We start from the raw sequence: 26,061 nt of genomic DNA, 5'->3' as shown, positions 1-26,061 counted from the left end.
AACACCCCACAAAACAGACATTCTTGTGTAATTAAAACCAAAATGCACAATGTCAGAAATCCTGTGCAGTGGTGACTGGTCTGTTTATTCTCTGCCTCACCGGGAGGAAGACCGATGCTTTGAAATGCTATAACATTACTGGATGTTTGGGGGCTGTCTGTCTGCAGGGCCCAGGCTGGCATGGTTTTGTGTGGGCCATTCATACATGTCCATTACAACTCAGCATCCCCTTGGGATCCAGAAAATGACTGGGATGGAGGTGAAACAACCACCTCCTGGCCTTGCCAGGGAGAAGCAGGCTCCCAGGGACCTTGTTCCCTGCTCCTGGCAGGCCCTTGGAAGGGGTTGTGGCAAATGCAGCACAGCCTAAGAGTCAAGCCAGCTCTGTGCACTGGTGATTAAAACCAAGTGGCAAGCTCTGGGTAGGAGGATGTGGTCTCCAGCCCCAGGCCAACGCCATTCAGGGGCTGAGAAACCACTGCTGCAGGAACTGGCCGAGTCAGCGCTCATTCTTGGAGATTACAGAGCAGCCATTCGGAGCCAGTGGATAACAGGCATGGCCAAAGCGCTGGATGGAGTGGGGGGCTGCTGCAGAAATCAGGAAGGTGACGGGGCTATCCAGCGCCAAAACAATCGAGCCATGGGACACGCGAGTCAATTCATCCACTCATCTCGGGATATCTCTGACTTGTGCCACCTTCTGGACCACCACGTGCACCCTCAGGCCAGGCTACAGACCCACATGTCCACACACTTAGAGCCCAGACCAAGCCTCTAACCCAGCCCTCAGGCAGGGAAGGGCTACCACACTCACCCAGAGCCTCCAACCCAACCAGCCCCGGGAGGCAGGGAAGGTGCCTCTCTTTTGCAGGGGAGAGGAGCCACATGCTGGTCTCTGCCTGCAGCTCATCCAGCTGGAATCATCCATCTCCAGAAAACAGGGAGTCTTTCCCTTACCAGTCTGGAGACACCCCGGAGGGCCTTGCCTGGTAGGAGTTTGGCTGAAATTTCTTATTGGGCTCATTCTTTTCATCCAGAACGAATGAAATGTTCCCTGCTCTTGGATTCCCACCCCCCAAACACTTTGAAAGCTGGTTTCAATTCTTCAAGCCCTTTGCCCCATTCTGCAGAGAATACCAACCTGTCTGGCCAGCTCCAGCCAAGACGCTTCTGCAGGTGAACGTGCATTTGCATCACACAAGAGCATGTGCGCACTCTCACGCTCTTATACCCCGCCGGTTCACTGTGATAGCCAACAGGCTTGCCTATCTTGTTCCCACTGGAGGACTTCAAAACAGGCTGTGCTTGTTTTGTCAGAAAGTAAGGACACCCGGTATCTTATCACCACTCCAGAGAGAACTGCAGAGAAAGGGGGGTGGCGGGGGGGGACACAGACCTGCCTCCTTTCATAGGCATCCTCCCTTAAAAGGGCTTTGTCTGCCAGGCTTCTCTTCCCTAGCCCCAGGCACACGTGATGCTCATAAAGGCCCAAGAGGCCCCAGGCATGAGAAGAGTGGAGGAGAATCGTGCCGTTCCTCTTACCTTGGTCTGGCAGAGTCGGTGCTGGCCGTGCGGTGGACAGCGTGGCTGTGACCAGCACAGCCCAAAAGATGAGGGACCTCCAGGTAAACATCCCAGTTTTCCTGCTATTGGTTGGCAACTGGGCTCCACAACTCCATGGGGACTCCGCTGGGGATGGCCCGCTCGCAAGCTGGGGCTCACTCGCTCTTCTCTTCCAAACTCCCAGGGCCTCCAAGCTGTGAGAGAAACCAGAGGTAAAACACAGCCAGCCCAGGCACGAGCACTAAGGCAAGCAGAGCAAGCTTGTTTGCTCACCTACTGCTCGCACCTTTAGGAATAAGTTGCTGCAATTTCTAGCCAACGTCCCGTGACACTATTATGGGTTTTGTACCAGGTATGGAGATTAAGACACAGTTGTTCTCATCTGGAAGCAAATGTATTAAACCCTAACAGTTACAATTCAAAATCAAAAAGCCAAAATGACCATAGCAGTTACAATTCTATTACTGTAGTCAGTCAAAAGCCATACAACGTGCTTGCCACCCCAAGATTTAATGAATGCGCCATCACTGGATGGCCAGTCCACGAGGTCTTGTCCGGGGTTCCTGACCTTACAGACTGGTCATCCGTTTTGCTCTGACAGTTGTTCTTTTGCCCAGGCTATATTTATTCAATTTAGTTAGCCAACTTCCCAATTGGTTTTAAGTCAGGGACTGTATTTTTCCATCTGCTCCTTTCACCGGATGCAAGTCACAACCACAATTCAAGCTAAGCATGCAGCTTAAGCTAAACACAAAGGTCAAAACCCAGGTCTGAAGGCCTCTGGGTCCCAACAAGCCCCCTCCCCCTGATTTAAAATACGAGTATTTGCGGCCGTTTTTGTGAGTGGGTGACGCACGCCATATGCTGTACAAGAAAACATCTCCAGTGCTTAGTAATAAAGTGACTGTGTGACCTTCACAGTGAATCCATAAACGGTGACATTTCAGGCTGTGCTCACTCAAGTTCTAGGCAACCAAGTTGGCAACTGTTGGCCATAAAGCCAGGCATCAAAGGCAAGGTTTGGCACCTTAAAGCAGCCCCTGGAGTCACAGGTGTGTCTCTCCTGGACTGCCCTGAAGCTGGCAGGTGCTCAACACAAGTTGCATAGGAATTTGGGGACAAAAATAGCCAATTCGGTGAAACTGCCACAGTTTGCAGGAAATGGTCTGGCTGAACAAATTACCTGGCTCCATCAATGTCAAAAACACGTTTTAGAATTTGGGGAAAAAAAAATCGAGGCGCGAGGTTTCAAGTGACTGTCCCAACTCTTCACTCAGACACGCAACTTCATTTATCATAGTACTCAGGGTCGGAAAGGACCTAAACAGATCACCAGGTCCGACCCCCTGCCCCAGGCAGGAACGGGTGCCGGGATCATATCACCCCAACCAAATCTCTGTCCAGTCTCCTCTTGAAGACGCCCAAGGTAGGAGAGAGCACCACCTCTCTTGGGAGCCCATTCCAGCCCGTTATACTCAGCAACGGTTAAAAGCAAAATGATTCAGAGGGATCAAACCGAAGCATTTCGCTGGCCCCCAACCAGTACTGCTTTAGGATTAGGTACGTCACAAAGATATCTGAGATTTGGGCTTTTTGTTAGGATGAGGAAATGTTGTGAAATCCTGAAAACGTTCGTGGGATTGGGAAGCTGTTTCCTGCCCAGCCTAAATCGCCACGCCTGAGAGCGTGATCAGTCCTTCCCTGGTGCTTAAACATGGCACCCATGTTTGAAAATACTGTTTTCTGCCTTCTTGTTCTCACAAGACCCTTTGCTCCTATCCCGCCTCTCCCAAAGCACCTTCTGCTCCTCAGGAAACATGCGCACAACTATATTCACCCACGAATAGCAAGGAACACAAGCGACACCAGCATCACACCAACAATGCTACCCCACAGAAATGCAAGGAGAGGCCCTGTATCCCAACAGGACAGTAAAGGCCAGGTGCTGCTCCACCGCGAAGGCGCCTAAGTGAACACCGTCATCTTTGCGTTAACCAAATCACACACATGCACCAAGAAGGCAGCAGCTCTACCCCCCTTGTGGGTTAACTGGAAAAGGATCTGCTCCTAAATGTCCTTGAACAGTCTTATAACAGCAAGGTAAACACACGTGCAAACACAGACATTATCTGCACTCCTCTGAAGTCTGTTTGCCTTCGCCAAATCCCATCTACCCTTCCGTAGGTACAGTCCTCATCTCTGCTTCTGCAAGGGGGGACGAAATGCTGTTGCACACACAGCAAGGCCTCCTCAGTCCGGAGGGCGTGCGGTACTTCCGACTCAACCCTTTGGGACCCCTCCAACCCATCCGGGATAGACGTGCTTTGTCCCTCTCCAGCACATTTATCACTCTGAAGCGACATGAAAAAGCTGCAGCCTCGGGACTTGGCTTCTGTGCTTTAGTTTCCATCTTGCTGGGGCTGGAAAGCCCAGACTCCTGGCATCAATGGGTTAAGTTGCATACATTAGCATTTTTGCTCCTAACCCAAGGTTAACATGTGCAGGAGATCTCTTTCAACCAACAGCTGTTTTCTGAGTGGCTGTGCAAGGAGAATTCCCTCAGCCCCCACAGCCCATATTGCAAGGGAAACTATTTTCTCCTGTCCGGGCCAGCTCTGGCATTCTGCTCTGCTCCCCTTGTAGCCTCTCCACCCTTCTCCGCCCCCCAGCGCAGGGCCATCCAGCAGGCACCCCCATGCAGGAAGGAGTAGCGGTGCCAGTCCAGTGCACCCCGGCACTCTGCTCACCAATGCCAATCCCTGGAGCTGAGCAGTGTCCAAAGGCAGGTGCCTGGTTCCCAAGCTGGGCAGTTAGCAAAGAAGCCCAGAGAAGCCACCCCATTCGTAAAGTGATACTGGTCTAAGTGGAGATGGCTCGGGCAGACCAGGGACAGGGACTTCAGGTCATGGTGCATCGGAGACTCTTCGACTGCACATGGAACAAAGTCCTAACTCAGGTGCCTGCAGCCCCAAGTCCCAGCCCCTCGGGCCCGAGCTGCCACAACCGGCACGCACGTATACAGATGGGGAGGTCTGGAGACAGAAGGGTTAAAAGACTCGCCTGGTTGTTGGGCTTTTTTCCTCTTAAGCAGATTTGATTCCAAAAGTGAAGCACGCAAACCAACCAAATTGAAAACAAACAGACTGGGCCAAGAACAGAGACGCCATCGGAAGTGGAGATTTACTTAGTAAAAGCCGAAAGCATCCCAGCTGCACATGGGCAGCTGCAAACCTGTGTGGCTCAGCGCTGCACTCCAAGGACAGAGTCAGTCCCGCCGTGAGTGCGGCTGCCGCGGAGGCCTGGCCCACAAGCCTGCGCTGCTCCAGCCTCCCTGCTCCTCTGCGAGCCAGGCTGTGCTGGGAATAACTGGGTCCATTTGTTCTCAGCAGATGCTAAGAGGGATACAGATCCTGCTAACCTGCCTCTGGTCCTGTCACCCTCTCAAGGGCTTTCTAGGCAAGTGACAGCAGCCAAAGGCAGGCGGGCCAGGGGCTTCTCCGCAGCTTTCTGGAGTTGCTGGGCCTGGAGACCCCTTCCTGTTTCATGTTCCTAGCAGCACTCGCCCAAATGCATGGGGACTCTTAGTCACAGCACCCTTGGGGCCAGCCCCTCCAGGCAGCACATCACAGGTGCCCTGCTTTTAGTGCCAGTCCTTCCCGCAGGCAGGTCAGAGCCCTGGCCTGCTCCTCAGAGCCATATGGACTCGCTTAGCACTCCCAACACCTGTTTAAGGGAGAGAGGCTGGAGCCAACGCATGACCCCAGCCAACCGCTTGAGCAGTGGGCTTCAGAGGAAACTGCTCGGTCCTTCTTCTGAGATGCAATGTGGACTCTGCCATAGCAACAAATTAACGTCCCAACCTCTCCCGGTCCTGAATGACCCCAGATGGCTTTGCACAGCAACCAGCCTGTTAGATTTCTTCCCAGCTCATTGCACGTTGCCTCCCTGAATGCCCCCTACGTCTTAGTGAGATGGGGCGGGGAGGGATCCTTCACTTCCCGGCTTGCTTTACTGGGTTGGGTTACAGAGCTGCCGCAGTCCATCCTCAGAGGCGGTTGCCACCGAATCACGGGCAATGGCATTTAAGATCCACGGCAGACGGGAACGTGGGACTCCATGAACATCCTGTGAATGGAAGGTGCTGTAGACGCACAACTGACCATTAAGCATTGCTATTATTATGAGAGCAACAGCAGTGCTTTTCTGAAGAGCCTGAAGGGAATGGAGAATTCAGCTGGCACTCAGTTTTTGTGCCACCCAAACCCTGAGGATCTCTCTCAAAGGCAGCCTTGCTCTCCTGGGCAGTTGGCGTGCAGGACACAGTCCATTGGCACAGACCAAGAGCACATACCGGCACTCGATGGGCTGATGCCAGGTTTATCTCTGCTCAGCAGTGTGCTCAGACACCAGGCTGCACAGAGGTGGCTGAATGCTGGGTTGGGTGGGGGCAGAATACTTGGTGGAAAAGTCCCTGGTATTTCTGGAAATTGTTTTCCGTCTCCAAGTGGTTTCGTTTATTGAGCACACGCGCTCCCCAGAGCATGGCACTGTGAGGAATGTCTGCTGAGGCCTCTGCTTTGCCAGGGTCCTCCCAGGGTGAGGGGAGCACAGCGAGGAGCAGCAGTTCCTGCACCGTGAGTCAGTGCTGGCACAAAGCCCCACACGATCCTCCTTGTACACCTCAGAGATGGCTCATTCCAGCTGAATCAAGGGGGACAGCATCCTGCCAAGCTAAATGGCAGCATATTTCCAGGGAGACTCACCCAAGCCAGTCACCAGCGATGATCTGTCCCCTTGACTGATGCCAGAGAAAGTCACCGAGAAAAAACGAGACGCACTAAGCAGAGAATTGGAAGGGAAATGGAATGGCCTGGCTGATGCTCAGTTTCCACTGGGCAGAAAAGCCCAGAGGGAAGCAGGGGCAGAGAGATAAGGCGGTACAAAGAAAGGCGCCCTGTCCGCAGGAGGCCAGTCAGGCCCCCACACAGGACCTGCAGGGACAAATTAAGATCCACAAAGACAGCGACTATGTAGCCAGGCCCCTGCAGTTTACATTCAAGGGAAGCAGAGGAAGGGAGGCAAGCCTGGGACTCGCAAGTCCTTTGCTTGCTGAAAGCCAGATCTCAGCCCATGGAAAGGGTCTGCCCCCTTCCCATCACCCATAAGAAGAGACCTGGATGGGAAGAGGTCTCTGTTGCATGGATGCATCCCACCACCTCCACCCAGAGCCGACCCTAGGGGTGTGCGGGGCCCGGGGCATATCATCCTGTGCGGGGGGGAGGAGGGAGGGGTGGTGAGCAGCCGGAGCGCGAAGCTGGCGGTACGTGGTGGCGCCCTTGATGCGTGCCAATGCTGCTGTCCACGGGGACTGTACAGCACTGTCCGCGGGGCCCCCCAAAGTGCAGGGCCTGGGGCAGTCACCCTGATTGTCCTCCCAAGGGAAGCTCTGCCTCCACCCACCGCACGTCCCAGATCCTATGGCTTTCCCTTGCCTCCGGGGCTTGGGAACACAAGGTGTGAGGAAGCCAGGAGAGCGAGCGCTAGTACCTGCACAAACAAAGATGTGGCTCTTCCCACTGTTTATACAGCTTTTATATGAATCTGAACAGGAAATCATTCACTCCAAAGGGAGCATGAACAAGGCTGCCCTTCACCTCCTTCAGTGCTGGGAGCCGTCAGCCTCATGTAATGCTCCTGGCCTCGCTCACCCCAGAGCTTACTTTCTAGGGCAAGATTTTAAACAACTAGAAATGGCAATGCTAGGAGAGAAATCTTCGTAAGTACCCCCGAGAGACCCGGCCACAATGATAACTGGCCCAATTACACCCAGATACCTATTTAAAAACTGACCGGATCATGCATGCGCGTCTCCATGTGCCCTCCCACATCCGCAGACACAATCGCATACTCCCTGCACCCGCATGGGGCCGCTGTGATAGAACCACCTGCTGGACAGGCTTGCACACCCGCTAGGGCGCACACACTGTGCACACTCACAGTCACACGCCCACTGAGGATCCCACGCTGATCTCGGGCACCTTTTCCCTTCTTCAAGCAGCCCTCTCTAGGCACGCTTGTATCCCAGCCCCACTTCCTCATGTAGATGCAAGGGACAGGCAAGCATCAAAGGGTGCTCGGTGCAGACCTCTGTGTCCTGTGGTCTCCAAAGCTGCCCCTCATCCTGGTACCCAACCGAGCAGCCAAACATCCAGGTCTGTCCTTCTGCCTTCTCCAACCTCCAAGAGCTATCAGAGCTGAGATGAAAATCCTGCGAGAAGCTGAGCCCATGTAGGACACTTCAACTCTGTGCTGGAAGCTCACAGTGACCCCATGCTTGCTCAGAATGATTCAGAGCTGGGAGGGGTGAAGGTTTGAAGGGAGTCTTCCTCTGCCCAGTCCTGCTTGCTCATCCCCAGTGAATGTGCTGATAGCTCCCAGTACTGGAGCCAGTTTCTCCAGCAGAGTGCCACAATAGCCAGCCCTCGCTCTGCTTACAGATGCCCTCCACACCATTCATGCTCAGCTAGCCGAGAAGTTTTGTACCTACGTAATGCCCACAGTCCCCGTGTGCCACTGTGCTAAGAGCCACGCTGGTCTCAGGGCCTCTCAGGTCAAAGAATCCAGTGACCACAATTTAACGCAGAAGATAAAAGCCAACGAAGCTGCTCCAGGGCTCAACAAGTTTGGAAATGTTTGCTCTATGCTCCGGTCTCTGTATCCTCGAGTCCTCAAATAGCAGCACCGAAGGGTGGTGTCTGGCCTGAATAAATGTGGAACCTGCCCACAGGACACCTAAAAAAAGACACGGGAAGAGGCAAGGCTAAGAAAACACGGGCTGGTTCCCAGGGAGGACAAGGAGTGTCTCTCCATGGTGCATTCATCCCGCAGGGAGGGTGGACATACCTGCACAGATATACAGAAATGGAATCAGCCCCCAGTCAGGTCCCAGCCTGTCTTGCGGATATAAAAGAAAAGCCCCAGGGTGAGATCTGAAGCTCCTCCAGAGAACAATGGAGACACCTCCTCCCTCACCCGCCACCTGGGAAGGGGCTGGCAATGCTGCCCAGGCACTGGCTTCATTCTCATAACGAGTGCCTACATTTCACTGAGGACCCCGCTTCAAAGGGAATCCTCCCGGCCCTTTGCACTGGGGAGGAGGACGGCAGCATAGTGGTAGAAATTGTGGCAGGGGTTCACGGGAGCACCCCTGGGCTGTGACGGGGAGGAGAGCTACCTGCCAGAAGGGAGCACAGCACTGCAGGGCAACCTGAGCATAGAGCACTGGATTTTAGAGGAATGGGTAGGAGGGGCTCCCACATCCCCGGGGGGCAAGGAGGTGGCTAAGCATCCCAGCCCCCAAATCCACACGCAGCTGGAGGGGAGACGACATGTTTTGCACCGCTCTCTCAATCCAAATGTCCCTGCGGGACATCCTCCCCAAGCACAATCAAGCTGGTTCTGTAAGAGTGAAGCCCTGTGTGCCCCAGCCCCAGCTCGGGTCAGGAGCGGCGTATTTGCTGAAACAAAAAGCAAACACGCCTCTAATTGCATCGCAGGGAAAAACACAGTAATGTGCAAAGCAGACCCACACTTGGAAAAATAAATATCCAAGCGCACAACGCGCAGCCATTTAACCCTTCCAGGCAACATGATGTGTTGTGCCTGGAGGAGCGGCCCAAGGACTCGGCAGCTTCAGTGACCTGGAGAAGATTGAAAGCTGTGTATTCTGGAGAAGGAAATTAAAAGCTCTCACTTAAGTGGCCTCTCGACGTCCGGAGCTTGCTCTGTGCACCACATCTGATAGCTGACAGCCTTCCCTGCCTGGGGAGGGATGTGAAAGTGTGGAAAGGGTCACAGTCCTGGAGGCCACTAACACTTAACAAGTCCCCCCGAGGTGTGCATTTATTCCAAACAGAGGGCAGCCTACTGAACAGGGGGGAGGACAGGATCAGTCCTGCCCCCTCATCGTGCCCAGAGGGCCCCGGATCCCAGTTCTACCGCCAGCTGAGATGAGATGAAGCTATGGGCTGTAACGTCCCCAAAATGGGCATAATCCTATTTGGCGGCTGGATAAGAACTCGCTGGCTTTTCCTGCACTGAGCTGAGAGGTGCGAGAGAAGGGGAGAGGACAGGCACGCGTCATTTCAGCAAGCGTGGCTGACCGGCGACGGGGACAAACATGCACCAAAGAGAGGGCAAAGACCTCTGAGGCCTGGCTGTGGTGGAGGAAGCTCAGCTGCCAAGGACTAGTGCATCTGTGAGCTGATCAAAACCAAACGGCCATTTCCAGGGGGGCTGGAGGCGCCAGAGCAGCCAGCACGTGCGTTGCGAATGCAACAGGCCAGCACGGCAGGCAAAGCGAGTTGGAGTTCCCGTTTTTCAACTCAGCACACAGCTAGGGGGAACAATAAAGTTGCCTGCCTGAGATCCTGGAAGCAGCTCGGGCTTCCCTTCCAGCCCGCGCGCCTCCCGGTAAAGTGGAATGGAAGTCACCAGGCAGCCAGCGTTCAATGCTGACAGATTTGTGGGTCCCGAGGAAAACGGCTGCTAGCCTGGAGCCGGAGGAGAGCCTTGCTGCTTCCTTGACCGTTCCAGGGCAGGGACTGTCTTGATTTATTTTAATCCTCTCCGAGCAAGACAATGGAAAGGCACCGGTGCGTGCCAGCCACCCCGGAGATTAAGAGGGGAAGTGCTTCTGTGTGGGGAAAAATGGCTGTCAGCCCCAGCAAAAAGCAAGGGCCCTCTCCACTGATCTCTCAAGACTTGGCAGGACCCCGTCTCCTGCACACAAGCACACACACACACACACCTCTGTTTGCACACTGCCTTGGTGGGAGCTGAGGGGAGCTGGAGCAGCGAGGTTTGTTCAAGTCTGAGAGCGAATTTGGCTTCCCCCATGTTGGGGACGCTGGGAAATGAAACCCTTCGCAGCATACACACTGTATCAGCCAAGGCGGGGGTAAAGCACGTCTTAAAGTTCAAACGTTCACCAAAAGGAAATGGTATGTTCAACCAGAACAGCTGCCCCTGCCCCCTGTCCATTCACAGCACATCAGTTAGTTATTCACCGCCTCCAAACACGGCACAGGAGCAATAACAGGCACCCTCAATCGCTAACAGCAGGAACTGAATAGGTTAAAAGCAACTACGTGACTCAAGGTTTGGTTGGAAGAGGTACAGTGGTTCCTCATCCCCACTGGGGTGGTTCACACAACGAACCAGCACAGGAGAATTGCAAATCTCGCCTCTGAAAATAGCAGCTGACTGATGCACTGGGTGGGTTAGATCCCTATACCACGTCCAGCCAAGGGAACGGCTTGCCAGCCCGGAGCGAGCATTCACCACTCCCGAACAAGAGGGATTCTCCAACGAAAACTGCAAACGGCTCTGAATAGGGAATGACAGACCCTCACCATCTGGCGGTGGGCCATTTGGGAAGGGAACAGTCCCAGTTGGTTGTAAAGAGAGAAGTCAAGAAGCGCAAGTCAGCTCCCTCTCCAAATCACACTGTTTTAAAGAGAGGTAAACATCAGGTTCCTATTTGCTGCTGATTTTTGAGCCTGTAGGGCTTGTGTTTGCTACCTCCCTCTGCCATGTAAGGGCCAGAAGTGTACTTTAAACAAACAAAATGAGGAGCCAGTATAATCCCAGGACTCCGAGCCCTGGGACTTGAAGAAAAACACCCTGGTTCTCTTAACACCTGTGACAAAATCCTGAGAAGGCCACTTGGCACCCAACAGTGATTTTCAGAACTGCCCAACACACCAGGCCCTTGCCGCAGAGGCGGCTGGGCTCGGTCTCCGCAGGCCAGGCCGGGAATCCGGTACCATCACAGCTACTCCGCGGTCGCACGCCGCGCTCAGAGTCCAAAGCTCACTTTGCACCGGTTCATCTTCACCAGCGCAAAAATCCTGCTGCTGGCACGCACTACGTCTCTTGCTGGGTCCAAGTGCCGGCAGGAAGGGCTCCCAGCAGTTTTGCTCTTTTGAGGATGCCATGCAGATGTGGCCCAGGTGGAGAGGGCAGGAGAACGGCCCCCAAACCCAGGCGCGTCCCCTCCCCGCCGCCTGACACCCGTGTTCCCGGAAAGGAACCAAGTGCCTCTGACAGCAGACAGATCCCCCCAAGCACCTCGCGCCCAGCCGGGTACCCGCAGGCCCCTTCACCAGCCCGCGGGGGAGCACCTCCGCACGGGCCCCAAGGCAGGGATCTGCTCACCCAAGAGCAGGAGCGAGCGAGGCCGGGTGTGGGGAACAAAGCGGGGCCGGGAGCGCGGCTCCCTCTGCCAGCCCGACCCGGGCCAAGCCGCCTCCGCGCGGCCGGGGAGCAGCACCTCGGACGGGGCCGGCCCGGAGCCCGCGGCCCCGATCCGGCGGCTCGGCGCACGTGGCCGCCCGCTCGCACTCGCACAAAGGCGCCGCGGGCTCCGAGTTGGCGCAAAGTTTCCCGCGGCGCCGCCGCTACTCACCGTGCGGGCCGGCCCTGTCCCGGCGCGATCCGGCCCCGGCAGGCAGGGCAGAGGCGCAGCCCCCCGGCCGCGCGGTCACAGCCCCGGCTCCATGCGGGGGGCGGTGCGGCCGGGCCGGGCCGGGCCGGGAGGTGCTGCGGGAGCTGGGCGATGCGCGGCCGCTGCCGGTGCCCGAGTCCCGGCGCTGCCTCCGCCGCCTCCCGCTCGCTCCTCCCGGCTCCGCCTTCCCGGCTCCGCGCCCCTCCCGGCCCGGCCCGGCCCGGCCCGCCCGGCCCCGCTCCCACCGCCGCCCCCGCGCCGCCAGCCCGCCCGGCTCGGCCTCGTGGGCCTTGTAGTCCCCGCACCGACCCGCTCGCACACCTGCGGGGGGACACACACGCACCCCTGCTCGTGGACACACACACACACACACACACACACACCCTGCGGGCACACCTGCTTGTGGGGACACAGACATGCACCTCCTGCTTGTGGACTTGTGGGCACCCCTGCTTTTGGGGATACACACACACACCCTGCTTGTGGGCATGCGGGCACCCCTGCTTGTGGACACACACACCCTGCTTGTGGACATGCAGGCACACCTACTTGTGGGGACACGCACCCCCTGCTTGTGGACACACGCACATCCCCCCCGCTTGTGGACATGTGGGCACCCCTGCTTTTGGACACACACATACACACATACCCTGCTTGTGGACATGTGGGCACCCCTGCTTGTGGGCACACACACACCCTGCTTGTGGACACACATACACACACCCTGCTTGTGGACATGCAGGCACACCTGCTTGTGGCAACCCTCCCCCCCCACCCCGGTGTGGACATGTGGGCACACCTGCTTGTGGGGACACGGACACGCACCCCCTGCTTGTGCACATGCGGGCACACCTGCTTGTGGGGACACACATATATCCCCTGCTTGTGGACACACACACACACACCCTGCTTGTGAACATGCAGGCACACCTGCTTGTGAACATGCGGGCACACACACACTGATAAAAATCACTGCTCAGCAGATGTGCAGCGTGCCGGAAGAGCAGGCCTGGTCAGCACCGCTGTCCCTGGATGGACTGCAGCTCTCACAGGTCTCCTACTCCTGGCTTTGGAGCGGGGCCGCTGCATCCTGAGGGCTTGGTGCAGAGCTGACTAGATCCTGGAGGTATGCACCGCTCCATCAGGGGCTTCTGGAGAAACACAGTGCAAAGAAACCCTCTGCTTGTGGGCAGCACCCTGCCTTCCACACGCTGCGTGCGGGGGAAACATGCTGCACATGCTGCTATGCCACGGCCCTCCCCCAACTCTGCTCAGCTTCAGCATCCTCAGGCTGCCGTCCCCCAGGCAGGGCAGGGTTGAGAGGGAGGGAGCTTCCCCCAGGCCGGGGGTGCCCGGGCTAGTGCTGACTGCACAGGGAGGTTCAGTTCTGACTCAGGAAAATGGGCAGCCAGGCAGGCCTGAGTGAGACTGAAGATAACTCCTGGCAGGCAGAGGAAGATGTGTACCAGGCAATGTGCAAATGATTACATGATAATATGGACCAGGACAGACAGAATTAGCCCTGTCAATCACCGTGACCAGATTTGAAGCAAGTACTGGGCATCCATCTCTAGAACCAGAGCAGTCCGTCCCCGGCTTGGGCAGCTGCTCAACTATGGATGCCCAAGCCTGTTATTGCATGGGCTTTTTTTTATTGCTGGGCTTGATTGATAAATACCCGTGGATGCAGGGAGTGAAGGGAGGGAACTGCACCACCCAGGACTGTCTCCATGCAGAGCAGGTCACCACCGTCACAGGGGAAGGGTTTCCAAAACACAGACCCCCGTGCCGTGACAGTGGGGTGAGGGAGAAGATGGACACCCAGAGCCTCTCACAAGTCAGTTTGCACAACACAACTGCCAGTTTCAGAATGAAATTAGAGCGAGCATCCTTCCTCGCTCCCCAGATCACCGGGAGCAAAATGCCCCACACATTGCAGCATGGCACCGGTGTCAAAGTGCCCTCCTAGCCAGATGGGTCACAGAGGCTGGGGTTTTCTGAAGGGCTCCATGCCCACAGTCAAAGAGCTCAGCCTCTGGAGGCAGGGTGACCCATCCCTAGTGTGAAGACCTGGACAGCAGCATGGGACATGAGCTGCCCATGGAGCACAGCAGGGGGGCAAGGACGCCAAGGGAGCGTGATACTCGGGGACAAGGGCTTCTTGCTTGCTTTTCACTGCTGTCTCTGCAGCAGGTCCCCAGGACCCTGCTGAGCTTTTGTCCCAGGCATAATGTGGGCCCTGAAATGGCTTTGCTAGAATTTGGACCTCAGCACCTCCCTGTGATAAGGAGAGCAGGGCTCACCCCTTTGCCCCTATTGTTACTTGAGAGATGGCTTCCTGCCTGGCTGGATTAACAAGGCAGAAGCCTGATGGAAGTGGTCTGGTATTTGGGGGCTCTGATTAAAGCATTTGTAGCCTGCAGAAGTGAGGGAAAGAATCCTAGCTCCTGGGAGGCGGATGGGTTTTGCCCATCATCCTGCTCCCGTGCTGGCAACCCCGTGCCATACACCAGTGCTTCAGACCCATAGCTGCTGGGTGTTGTTACCATCTGGTGCCCTGGGTACCCAGTCAGTACTAGTCAGTGCCAGGCCCCTTGCTGGGATGTGGAGCAAACATGCCAAGGAGACCTAACCACCCCTGCCCCAGGGGCAAGTCCTGATGGGGCATTGCAAGCTGTCTGTACTATGCCTATGGTGCACTGGTGTATGGCTCAGGAACCAATAAAGCTGGGCAGGAACCCTCCAGCCACACTGGCTTGCTGCTGGGGATGGGCTGTAGACAGGGACTCCATCCTTGTTCCCCACAGCAGGTTGCCCAGGGCTTCTCTTCACTTCTTCCAGCTGGCTGCCAGGTAAGCAAGTGCAGAAATCCATTGCATGGATTGCATACACCATAAGAAGGGGGGCATCCTTTTATGACGTGCATGTACAGTGCCTAGCACTCATTATAAATTTAACTAACTAATGGTGAGCAGTCAATTAATTACTGAACAATCATTATTCTTACACTGACAGTGGGCTCTGTGCTCGGCAAGACGCCAAGGGAGATTGTGCAGCCTGTAAAGATTTACACCCTCAGCCTCTGTTGACCAGCCCTGTGCTGCTCTTCGAAGTCCCCAGCACCCTGGCTGGGAGAAGCTGGCTCCCAAAATGGAGCACCATAAAAGACTGGGAAGAATGAAACAATAGGGCTGTTTTTGTCTGGCCAAAGTTGCCTGGTTAAAGATCTGCAGCCCCCCAAAGGGTGCCTTTTCAGTCCCAAGGCAGAGTTTAGAAAACAAAAGCAGGCGCATGGTGTTTAGGTTCAGAGAGGGGGAGGCAGGAGGACAAAGAGCTTCCCCTGAAAGGTTCTTGACAAAGACTGTGTCAGCCTCATCTCTCCCTGAAAGGCTGGAGCACACGAGGGTGCAGAGCCATCCCGAGGCAGCTGGCCAGCTTGCAGGCTAATAAACCCCTGCAGTCAGAGACAGGCAAGGTGCTCTGCAGCCCCACCGCCCTAGGTATGTGCAACAGTATCCATGTGCAAACACGTGAGGGATCATCCCTGCATGGTTGCACAGGCATTGTTTAGTGTGCACCCATGAAAGGGACTGCAGGCATCTGTATGGGTGCCAGTGCACATCTCATACCCAGGGGGTCCGAGGTGTGTGTATATGTACATACGTGTGCCACGTAGCTTCAGCCAGACTTCTGTTGCTGCTGGGAGCCTGCTGGCTAGTTGGGTGCTCTGTGGGGCCTCCAGGAGAAGACTGCAGGCTCCGATGTGACAGCCTGCCTGCGCTTTACCCCCAGGCCCCAGTGTGTGCTGCAGCAGGGGCGCAGTGGCTTGGAGCCTGGCTGCCCTGGAGCGTTAGCCTCCTGTGCAGGCGGGCCAGTGCAAACCCTTTGAGCCAGCAAAGCCCAGGCTCCGGAGTCCCCCACCTCTGCTGCTCCCGAGCCCATCCCCAGCAGCCTCGCAGTACCATTCCCTTTGCAGCTAGCAGTGCCCCAAACCTGTTTTTTCCCTTGGCTGCATTTCAAAAGCACAGCAACATCCCCCAGCTGCTGCCACTTGGCTGTTTATCTGATGGTAATTAAGTGAAAGTGATCCATCTGATGTCTCCAGGGAGCAGGCAGGGCATCCTTCAGCTGCCCATAGGAGAGGAGAGACCCAGAGCCCAACTGACTCCCTGTGGGTTTTACCCCCAGATGCAGCATTCAGAGAGCACTTGGCATTTGATCAATTGGGCAGGCAGCAAACGGGTGTACTGCATCCCATCAGTAAAACTGGAATCTGGAAGCCAAGGCAGAGGGGTGGGGGCAAAGCATCAGAAGGGTGGGAAAACATGGAGAGTCGAGGCCTGGGAGCAAGGGTTATGCCTCCCGGAGAGAGGAGTCAACATCTCACCCACCACAAACCAGCTAGAGGGTGCAAACATGCAATGCCTTTGGACCCCTGGGTAGGACCCTGCTCCCATCCACGCTGCCGTGACTCCACTCAGGCACAAAGCTCTGGACCAGCACCCATCTAATCCAGAGCAGGGTCCCTGTCTCGTGTCACGTACATAAGCAAGGCGCCAACTTGGGCTGGTTGAGAAGGGGGCTGTGATTTTTCCCCTTAGAAAAATATTAGCCTCCCTCAATTAGGGAGGCCATTGGATACAAGTTGCCATTGGATACATGACAACTTTGGATACATGCCGATTGAAGAAAGGTGCAGCAAATGGGAAAAGAGGGACTGAGAAGTGCAGATCAAAGGTTAATGAGTGCTCCAAGGGGGGACCCCCAGCAGGGTGGGGAATCGGGATGTGGTGCCACGAGACACCATTAGATGCCGCAGGCTGGCAAGACTCATAGCATGCATCTCAACAGCCAGGAGGGAGAGCTTCAGCCAGCACTGGGGCATTGCTTATCCTTCCAGGTGCCGAGGGCAAAAGCCTTCAGCGCTCCATGCTTGTTCTCAAAGCTGGGTCTTTTGTTGCTCTGCAGGTCTGATACTGTGATATGAGGCCCCTTCAAACTGCAGCAAGGGAAGTTTAGGTCAGATATTAGGATAAACTTGCTTACTAGCGGGGTAGTAAAGCACTGGAAAAGGTTACCCAAGAGGTGGTGGAATCTGCATCCTCAGGGGTTTTTAAGGCCCAGCTCAACAAAGCCTTGGCTGGGATGTTATAGTTGGGGCTGGTCCTGCTTGGAGCAGGGGGTTGGACTAGATGTGACCTCCTGAGGTCCCTTCCAACCCTCATTTGCTATAATAACCTCTCTGCACTGTAGTTGCCTATAATTGTAAGCTACTCTGTCCCTCTGCTCCTACTCTCTGAGGAGCAGGAAGGGCACGGTTTGTGCGCCCCGGCCTGTCACACCAGGTTGGACAAGGTTTGAAAGGGCAGGAGGTAGGACAGGAGCAGGAAAGGCACCCAGCTTGGCCATAGTGGCCAGGTGATGCGTTCCCCCTGTCCTGTAGGTGCAGGAAGCCCCTCCTGTGCACCAAAGCCTCTTCAAAGCAACTTGTTAAGGAGGCTATGAAAGAAGTGCCAAGAGCAGAGCAGGCGCAAAACCCTGCAGCCGGGAGGGGAGCGGTTTGTACCCTGCAATTGTCAAATACCAAGGAGCTCATTAAGACATCACATGAGATTTTATTGTCTGCAGACAACAATTGGACCAGACAGTTACGTGGGGCGTCTGCAGCCGGAGCAACAGTTAATGCCCTTCTCCCAGACTTGCGGGCCCTAGAGGGGAGACACGTATTATGGCACTGTTTTCACCTCCAGCAGTAGCAAGGCTTGTCCGTTATCCACACAGGCGGTGGCCAGGGGCCGAGGCTCTTGTTTGGGAGAGGAAGGAGGGCAAGAAGAGCTGCCTAAATCTCCATGTACCCTAACGTATGTGGCAGACAGATGTCGCTGTATTAGCCGGGCCTGTAGAGACTTTGTATGTGGCTTAGGCCTGGGTGTACGTGATCTATTCTGGCAAGGCAACGCCATGCTCAGATCTGCGTGGAGAGTCTGGCGTGGAGGTGTGCGGAGGCTGCCTGGCCCGCTGAACTGTTCTCCACGGAGATCCTTCCCCGTGAAACCTCCTTCAGGGCAGAACCACCCCTCTCCCCCAGGAATGCAGTGCTCAGAGCCGGTGCCAGGGCTGACAGGACCAGGGGGGAGGTGGCTGGGATCAGCCGGAGTCAACATGCCCCTTAACTCGGGGTGGGGGTTCCTCGCTATCCCAGCCAGACAACAAGCTCATACAAATCCCTCCTATCTAAGCTACTCTTCTCATTGCGGTTTTGGCATTGGGGGAAACCAGAGGAAGAAACATGCCCCTGAGTATTTCGGAGCCATACAGCAGCTCTACAGGAAGCTTTAGGCTTTATTCCCTGCTACTTGAAGTGTTACGCTGCAGCTGCTGCCTTTAGTGCTGGCTAGCAGGGAAGAGCCAGGCTGCAGCAACAGTGGCCCTCTCATGTGCGATGGCAAGGGGGCTCAGGTAACAGGGGCAGAGCTGCAGCACCCTCCAGGCTTTCCAATGACAACTCTGTTCTGTTACCCGTGTGACATGTCAGGGGCTCAGTCCCCCGGGGGGAGGCTTGTGTTGAAGGGAGAAGGAAATGGCTCACGTTGCAACCCTTACCTGAACACAGGAGCTCCTTGAGGACAGGCGTCAGCATAAGTCACCCTGACATACGGCTCCTCTCAGGCTCTAGTCGCTGCCTGCTACCTCCTTTTGCCGCTCAAGTGAATGTCCACAGAAAAGCAGTGTGGGGAACTAGCAGCCAGGCAAAGCGTGGGCTCCCCAGAGCAGTAATGGAGTAAATGTGCGTGTACATGTGTGTGCGTCTATGCACAGACCTTGCCCACGCATCTCAGTCTGCCCTGGAGGGGACTGGATATGGTCCTCCCTCCACTTCCTTGCAAGACTCAGCCCTTGTCTGTCCTGCAGGGCTCTCCCAGCACACCCTGAGTGCAGCTTGCTCTGCTACCAGCACTCTCCCCACAGCTCAGCACTGCCACGAAGTTTGCGGTAGACTAGGCCTGACACAGCAGGAGTCAGGCTGCATGGGAGAAAGGGATGGTTAATGCCCAGAGGGCTTCAGCCTCTGGAATAGTCACCCTTGGCGTGATGCAGAAGACCAGCTACAGCTCTCTGGGGAGCCAAGTTTGAAGCCCCTTGTGCACCCTGAGGGGAGGGCCAGTTTCCCAGTACCCTGCACCTGTCTGACAGCCAGGTTTTCCCCCAGTGCAGAGCAGCGCTCAGGTCCCTGGTATTGCACCCTGGCTCTTTATGGGCTGCCCATTGCCATGCACTTCTATAAATCCTTCCCCTTTGGGTCGTGGGCTGCAGGGCCCTGTTTGGACGTGGCTCACCACTCCCCAGTCTTTCCCCAGAGTTACACCACATGTTGCAGATTGACCTAAAATCAGATGCCTGTCCCCTGAGCCTGAGGGGACCTTGCACCACAGGGTCTTGGATGGACAGGAGCCTCAGACCTGCTGGGGTCCTGCAGCCTGTGCGCATGTCTGGGGAGGGTGCTGCGGGCCAGGCAGCTCTGGGGTGCAGTTGTACGCACTTTACAGGCCCATGCGGCCAGGCTCGTTTCCACGCCCTGGCCCTTAGTCCCTGAGGCTGCAGAGACAGCCTCTTTAATTTGCTCCGAGGTTAAGTGCACGCCCTAGGAGCTGTGCTCTGTGAAACGCATTCTTGGGTATAATTATGCACCACAGTATATTTTCCGCATAAGGCAGATTTGACTTCTGGCCTCTGATTGATCTGCCAGAGGAGATAAATGATGTTGTTTGACAGCCCCCTTCACACTGACGCTGAGCCGGGCGCATGCGTGTTAGGCTTCCCCTCTCATACGGGGGCTGCTGAGTGGTCAGGGGAGATGCCCGGCCCTTCCCATCCCCGCACCAGCTCCCTGATCCTTCTGGCCCTTTTCAGGCCCCTGGAAATAGCTCACTCACACAAGTTACAGCTTCCTCAACAAGAAGGAGATTCTGGTGTCAGCTGAGCTAGTGCCTATGGTAGTCACCTTGTGCAGGGCAGGTTGCACAGGGTGGGCACGTCTGGTTAGGGATGAAGTTTATTGTCTCAGCACTGGAGGCCAGGATGCAGGTTCCTTGCCCCCTGCTAGATGGGGCAGCTGGGCATGGGGTAGGCTCGGTGGCTTCCCCAAGGTCGATCACTACTACAGGCGCATTAGCACTGTATTGGGTCACATTTGCAGCTTCACTAGCATGGATGCAGGTATTAGCAGCCGAGAAAGAGAGAGCAGAAAAATCTGTGCTGATTTCCTATCCATGGCCTCACATGATGGGCCATTTGGAAAGATTCCTGTCAACTCCAGCAGCTCGGGATCAGGTCTTCCAAGGGCATAAGGAAATCTCTGGGACAGATAAAGGCACTCAAGTTAATTGGAGTAGCAGCAGCTGCCTGCTATTTGCCTAGAGGGAGGAGGAAACCCCAGATAACAAATGCCTATAGGCAGCTAGGGAAAGATGGATCACTGGGGCAGCTCCTCCCTCTCCCCTGCCCTCCCCCAAAGGGTACCTGATGAAACTCTTTCCAACACATGAAGAACCTTACAGATGCTCTTCCTGCAGCAAGTCCTGGGAGGCTGCCCAGGGGTCCTGCTCACAGAGGGGAGTGCAAGGGCTGGGGCAGCAGTGGGGCTTTGGAGCACGATCTGGAGAGCTTGGTGCATGGGCCTGGTGATCACTTGTTCGAGCTCTGGGGAAATGCACTCTTATGGAAAGGGTCATGCCATGCTGTGTCCTTTGGACCAAGCAAACCCTCCTCCCAGACCATGTTACAGGTAGAAAAAACAGCTGGGGCCTGCTGGGTAGCAGGGAAACAAACTTCACAGTCATGTTCGTGCAGCTTCCCCCCGGACTTGTTGCAGGGTTTGCACATCTTTCCTGGAGGAGCTGTTGTTAGCCCTAGCCAGAGATGGGGTACAGGCCTGGGGGTCTCTGGTCTCACCCAGCCTGCCAAGCCCTGTGTTCATGGAGGCCATCTTATGGTAGATCTGTCCAGCCAAAGAAGGTGGGAGTGACGTGTGTGCTGGCTGCACCCAGCGGAGGACACTTGGTGGTTTGGGCTTTAACTGGCACTACAAGCAGTGCATGTGCTCTGGGTCCCTGGGAACTGCCTTGGCTGCTTCACCGTGGAAGATCCAGCCTGGGAAGGTCACCCTCTGTTAATGAGCTACCCTGCAGGTCATGCGATGTGGGAGCTTGGCATAGAAGGCCTTCGAGGCTTTGCCGGGAGCAAAGTTTGCAGGAAGTGGCCAACAGTGCTAAGACAAGGCAGGGCCCTGTAGCCGGTGGTCCAGATTAAGGTTAATGAAGTGTGAAATGTTCCAGCACCCCTGCATCCAGAAGCAGTGAGAACCAGGGGCTCTCTGAGCCTTTGCTAAGGGAGCCAGAGCACATTGGGTCCCATGGGTGGGGCAGAAGAGCAGGTCTGACCATGACCTTGGACTGCAGGGTGAGGGGAGGGACGGAGGTCATGCAATCCCTTTGGGCCTCTTGTGAGCACTTCCCAAACAGCAGTGGATGCAGTGACCCCAGCAGGACTCTGGCCACATCCTGCAGCAAGCCTGCCGCTGTCCTCTCTGGCACAGTGCTGGGCATCCCAGGAAGGTCAGAGCAAAGTTCTCCCCTATGCAAAGCTCTGCACAGCCCAGCCCAGCCTCTCCTGCATTTGGTGGGACCAGAACACAACAGAGTAACAGCAGGGCTCCTTGTTTCAGCCAAACACCTGCTTCTCCTCCTGAGACATCCAGAGGCTGGTTGTACCTGCTGCTTTCTCAGCTAGTTCGGGGAAGCATCTTCCCAGAGCCCTTGAGCAGCTGCCCCTGTTTGACCATTTTTCTCAGGGGCGGCACATCTGCCGAGCTGCGTTCATTGGGCTCACATTTGAATCAAACTCCTTGGACTCTCTCGTGCCTGTGCCTTGCCAAGAGAAGAGAGTAGTGTGGGTTGATCAGAGTGACCTGTTCCACCTGAGGAACTTAATACCGAGAGTTTTGCCCTCTCTGGCATCAGCTTCCTCTCTGGAGCCAGAAATGCAGCTCTGGGCTGGGCCGATGCCTGCTGGCCTGGTCTGGGCAGGGGTGTAGACCTGCTGTTTCTCGCTGGGATCCAGATGCTCTAAGCATTTGGGTTCCTTGTCGCTGAAAGGATCCCGCCACTTGGATAATCTGATAATAGCATTTTCTGCACACTGTCATTTGGGCATTCGGAGGCTGCTCCTTTCATCAGGAGAAAGGCTATAATTATGTGTCATTACCCAGGGGCTATGATTTCTCTCCCACTACCTAGAGCAGGTTTGTTTTTTTCTTTCTTTCAAGCAACACTTTAGATATTTATAGTAAAAAAAACCCACAGCCAAGAAACATCCCCCTTGGGAAGAGGTCTTTCCCCTTCAAGGATATAAAATGAAAGCAATACAAAGCAAACAGCAATCAGCTCTGCCATCGGGCATGAAGGGAAGGGGATCTTTTCCACCTAGGGACTGGATTCCCTGGGGCTGGGTCTTTGCATTGGTTTTCAGGCCCTGGTTAGATGGGAACCCAGGGGATCCAGTCCTGGCCTGGGTAGGGCGTTGCACTGTGCAGTGTCCAAGTTTCTGGCTGCCCCAACGGGCCTCAGGGTAGACCCTTGCTCAGCTGCTAGGGGACTTGGCAGGGCTGGGAGGAAGAGCTGGGTCAGGGGGCTTTCCTCCCTATCAGCAGTTGTGAAACACATCTGAGGCCTTGGCAGGAGTCTGGTAAACCCCCTGGGCGAGGGAACAGAGCTGCAAAGCCAAGCTAGGCCCTTGCATTCGAGGCAAGAAGGTTGCACCATAGGGACCTGAATCTGTGGGGCTTCCCTACAGCTCATCCCTCTCTCTGAGCCTGTGGCTACTTCTGCTCAGTTTGGCAGCTGTATCCACCAGAGCTTTGACCTGCTCTAGAAGGGCCAATTCATCCCACTTCTCCCCCACTGGGAGGAAATGCAGATCTCTATGCACTTCACTAAGGGGCAGAAGTGGACTGGGGCAGCCGTGCTAAAGGAGCATCTGCCCGGCACCCAGCACCCTAGTGCAGGGCAAGGCCTCTGACAGGAACTGAGCTCTGGAAATGCAGGGGTGCAGAAGAAGGGCAAGCTCCTGCTACCCATCTTCCCCTTTAAGAGGGAGCTCCTCCTTGAGCACATCTGCACAGATGTTGGTAGCTGATTTCCTCCGGCCGGCCGCGGTCCCCTCTCGAGCGGGGAGCGCTCTCCTGCTCGCAGCCTTGCTTCCTGTCTAGACAGAGCTGGGAGCCCGCTGTATTTATAGACTGGAGTGCGCAGCTCTGCCCGTTGGCTTTGCCAAATGCCCGCGGTCCTGGTGCTGCTGGTGAGGCCGGAACAGAGCTGCCTCCCACGTGCTGGAAACGCATGCAAACCGCAGCCAGTGACTAACCACTCCGCCCCCCTAGCCCTGGATCCCTGCTTCCCGGCCCCCACGGCCTCCCCCGCCCAACCTGAGGGCTGGATCCTGAATGGTGCTGAGCCTCTACTGAACAGAGGCTGAGCAGGGAGCTGAGCCTTGCACGAGGGTGTAGCAAAGATGAGTTTGCCCAGCACCCCTGGCTTGCAACTGTCCGTGCTTCTGGGTGCTGAGCACCCCATGGTGTACATTTCACAGCTGGCCCTGAGGAAGAGGCAAGTGCCAGGGCCTGGTTCTGGGGCACAGGGGCATACTGAGGAGGTGCAGCGGGGCCATGGGGACAGTGCATGGCCGTGGCCCCCCCCCGCCTCCAGGTCTGGAGACAAGGGGTCACTCAGACCAGCCACCCTGATGGTGACAGCTGAGGGGCTCGACTCTAGCATGTCCCCGCTTTGTTCCTAACAAGATGGGGAGGGATGTTTGCCCCATGGACTCCTGCTCCTTCCACCAGCCCAAGCATGCCCAGCCAGCTCCGGGGCTCCCTGCTGCAACTGGACCCTCTGCCCCGGGTCCATCCCCTCCTCCCTCCAGCAGAGCCAGAGCATTTCAGAGCCAAGACCCCCACCTCCCAGGCTCTATGTTCCCCCATGGGCTCTACCCCAAGTCCTGCAGCTTGGGAATGGCCCTGGGGCTGCCTGTGCCAGGAATGACTGAGGAGCTGCTGCCTGTCACCTGATAGCCAGGGCGGACAGCGCAGGAATGCCAAGCATTCCCTTTGGTGGCTGCAGCCCTCACTTGTCATCGAGCCCTGCAAGACCAGCGGGCAGAGGGTAACGAGCCAGGCCAGCACTACCCAGATCCTATTTCCCCCCTCAGACACAGGAATGTGGCTGCAGGGGAGCAGGATTTAACCCCTTGGTGGGGTAGGGAGCAGTGTCACAAGGGGACACCAGCTCCTGGACTGTGAGGGCCTGCTTTGAGCAGCTCTGGCAGGGAGAGGGGCTTTTCTTGCTGCCTCTGGCCCCTGGAGAGGGGAAGGGATGGGAGCAGGGTTGAGAAGGATGCTTGTTGGAGGAGCCTATAAAGACAGAGCAGAGGAAGCCTTGCCACATCTTGCCCTGCTCTCCATTGGAAGAGCCTCCTGTCCCTGCCAGCCCCGTGCACTGGAAATGCTGCTGTTCACCATAGGCCCTAGCCCAGATTCTCAGCTGTAAATTGGTGGATGGTGCAGGGAGGCTGCCTTGCTCCCTGGGGCTGTTGATCAGAGGGGCTGGCCAGGCTCTGGGTGGACCTGCCACTGGCTTTCACAACCCATGCATTGTAGCACAGCTGGCCACAGCGGCCTGACAGCGCATCCCGCAGGCCAGTCCCCTTGCACAGCACAAAAGGGACCTGCTCCAGGTGTCCCATCTCCTTCCTGTTGGGAGAAGCAGTGACTTACCCTCATGGGGTGAGGCTGAAAGCAGTGACAGAGCCTCCTGCGTGCTGCGACCCCCTGGCAGGGAACAGAAACAGGGGAGCTGGTCCTGTCACACTCATAATGTGCCTGGTATGGTAGAAATCAGAGAGATGGATCAGAGTTACTTCCATTGGCCTCTGTTGATTCATTCCTTTGTGCTTACCCTGCGCAGCCCCAAGACACCTGTCCCACGCACCCTCCAATATCCAACTGTCTTTAAAATTTGTGGCTGCCGTAAGTGTGTGCGTGAGAAAAGGGTCCTGTGCATCAGGGAAGCAGGGAGACAGTCACTCGGGGTGTATCCTGTGCTGTGCTGCTCCATGTGATGCCTCCCCAAGCATCGCTTAGAGCTAGTGCTCTTAGCTTGTGTGCAAATGTGGAGGGGGGCTGCAAGGCTGGCTTGTCTCAAATTTGGCAGCGTAGCCAGCGGCTGCCCCCCTCTTTAGCATGGAGATGCTGCACCAAAGAGCATGCCACTGGCCCACTGCACCTGGCTCCAGGGGGATGAGTGGATGGGCTGGTTCCCAGGCTGCTGGCAAGCTGCCCCACAGTCCCCTGCACTCCAGGTCAGGACCCTGAGCAATGCCCCTGGGGTTTTAGGAGAAGCCCTGCCAGTAGCACCCACCCGCAGGACTTGCCAGCCCTGAGAGCAGCAGGGATAACACCACATCCTGGGATGAAGGGGGCTCTCCGGGCCAGTCGAGAAGAGGCAGAACGCGGGAAGGGAGCAGAGGGGCTGCACAGCTGGGGTTCTTAGCAGTACAGATGCTGGAGTGTCAGCCAGGCTGGATCTGTGGATATGTCAGGAGTGAGCTCTGTGGCGCTAGCACTGATGCTATTAATAGTTTATTTCCTGTTGCACTCGTAATGTGCTTGGTACGGTATGAATCAGAGAGATAGATCAGAGTTACTTCCATTGGCCTCTATTGATTCATTCCTTTGTGCTTACTCTGCGCAGCCCCGAGACACCTCTGCTCCATGCACCCTCCAATATCCGACTGTCTTTAAAATATTCATGATGCCATTTGTGGCTGGCAAATTGTTTCCAAGAACCTCGCTTAATCCTTCGGTGCAGTTGAACGGGGTGGGTGAAACACAGCACATACTTGTCCACGTGTCTCAGCTTCCTCCCAGCATGGGCTTA

At 56.0% G+C, this 26,061-nt stretch overlaps 1 protein-coding gene across 10 annotated transcripts in view; it reads right to left on the bottom strand.

The window, feature by feature from the left end:
* Nucleotides 1-12,211, bottom strand: part of FGFR1 (fibroblast growth factor receptor 1) — a 55,295-nt gene extending 43,084 nt beyond the window's left edge. For 8 of the 10 annotated variants that reach the window (XM_019491438.2, XM_059730661.1, XM_059730660.1 and 5 more), the window contains exon 1: nt 1,543-1,757. In XM_019491438.2, the coding sequence (XP_019346983.1) occupies nt 1,543-1,633 (91 nt within the window). In that variant the 5' untranslated portion in view covers nt 1,634-1,757. Of the gene's footprint in view, nt 1-1,542; nt 1,758-7,560; nt 7,690-12,031 lie in introns of those variants that run through there. The other 2 variants (XM_059730663.1, XM_059730664.1) reach the window with 2 other exon arrangements.
* Nucleotides 12,212-26,061: the final 13,850 nt, after the last annotated feature.

The sequence above is a fragment of the Alligator mississippiensis genome, chromosome 7 (assembly GCF_030867095.1).
Source record: "Alligator mississippiensis isolate rAllMis1 chromosome 7, rAllMis1, whole genome shotgun sequence".
In the NCBI taxonomy this organism is placed as follows: Eukaryota; Metazoa; Chordata; order Crocodylia; family Alligatoridae; genus Alligator; species Alligator mississippiensis.
This window is presented reverse-complemented; position numbering and strand designations above follow the sequence as displayed.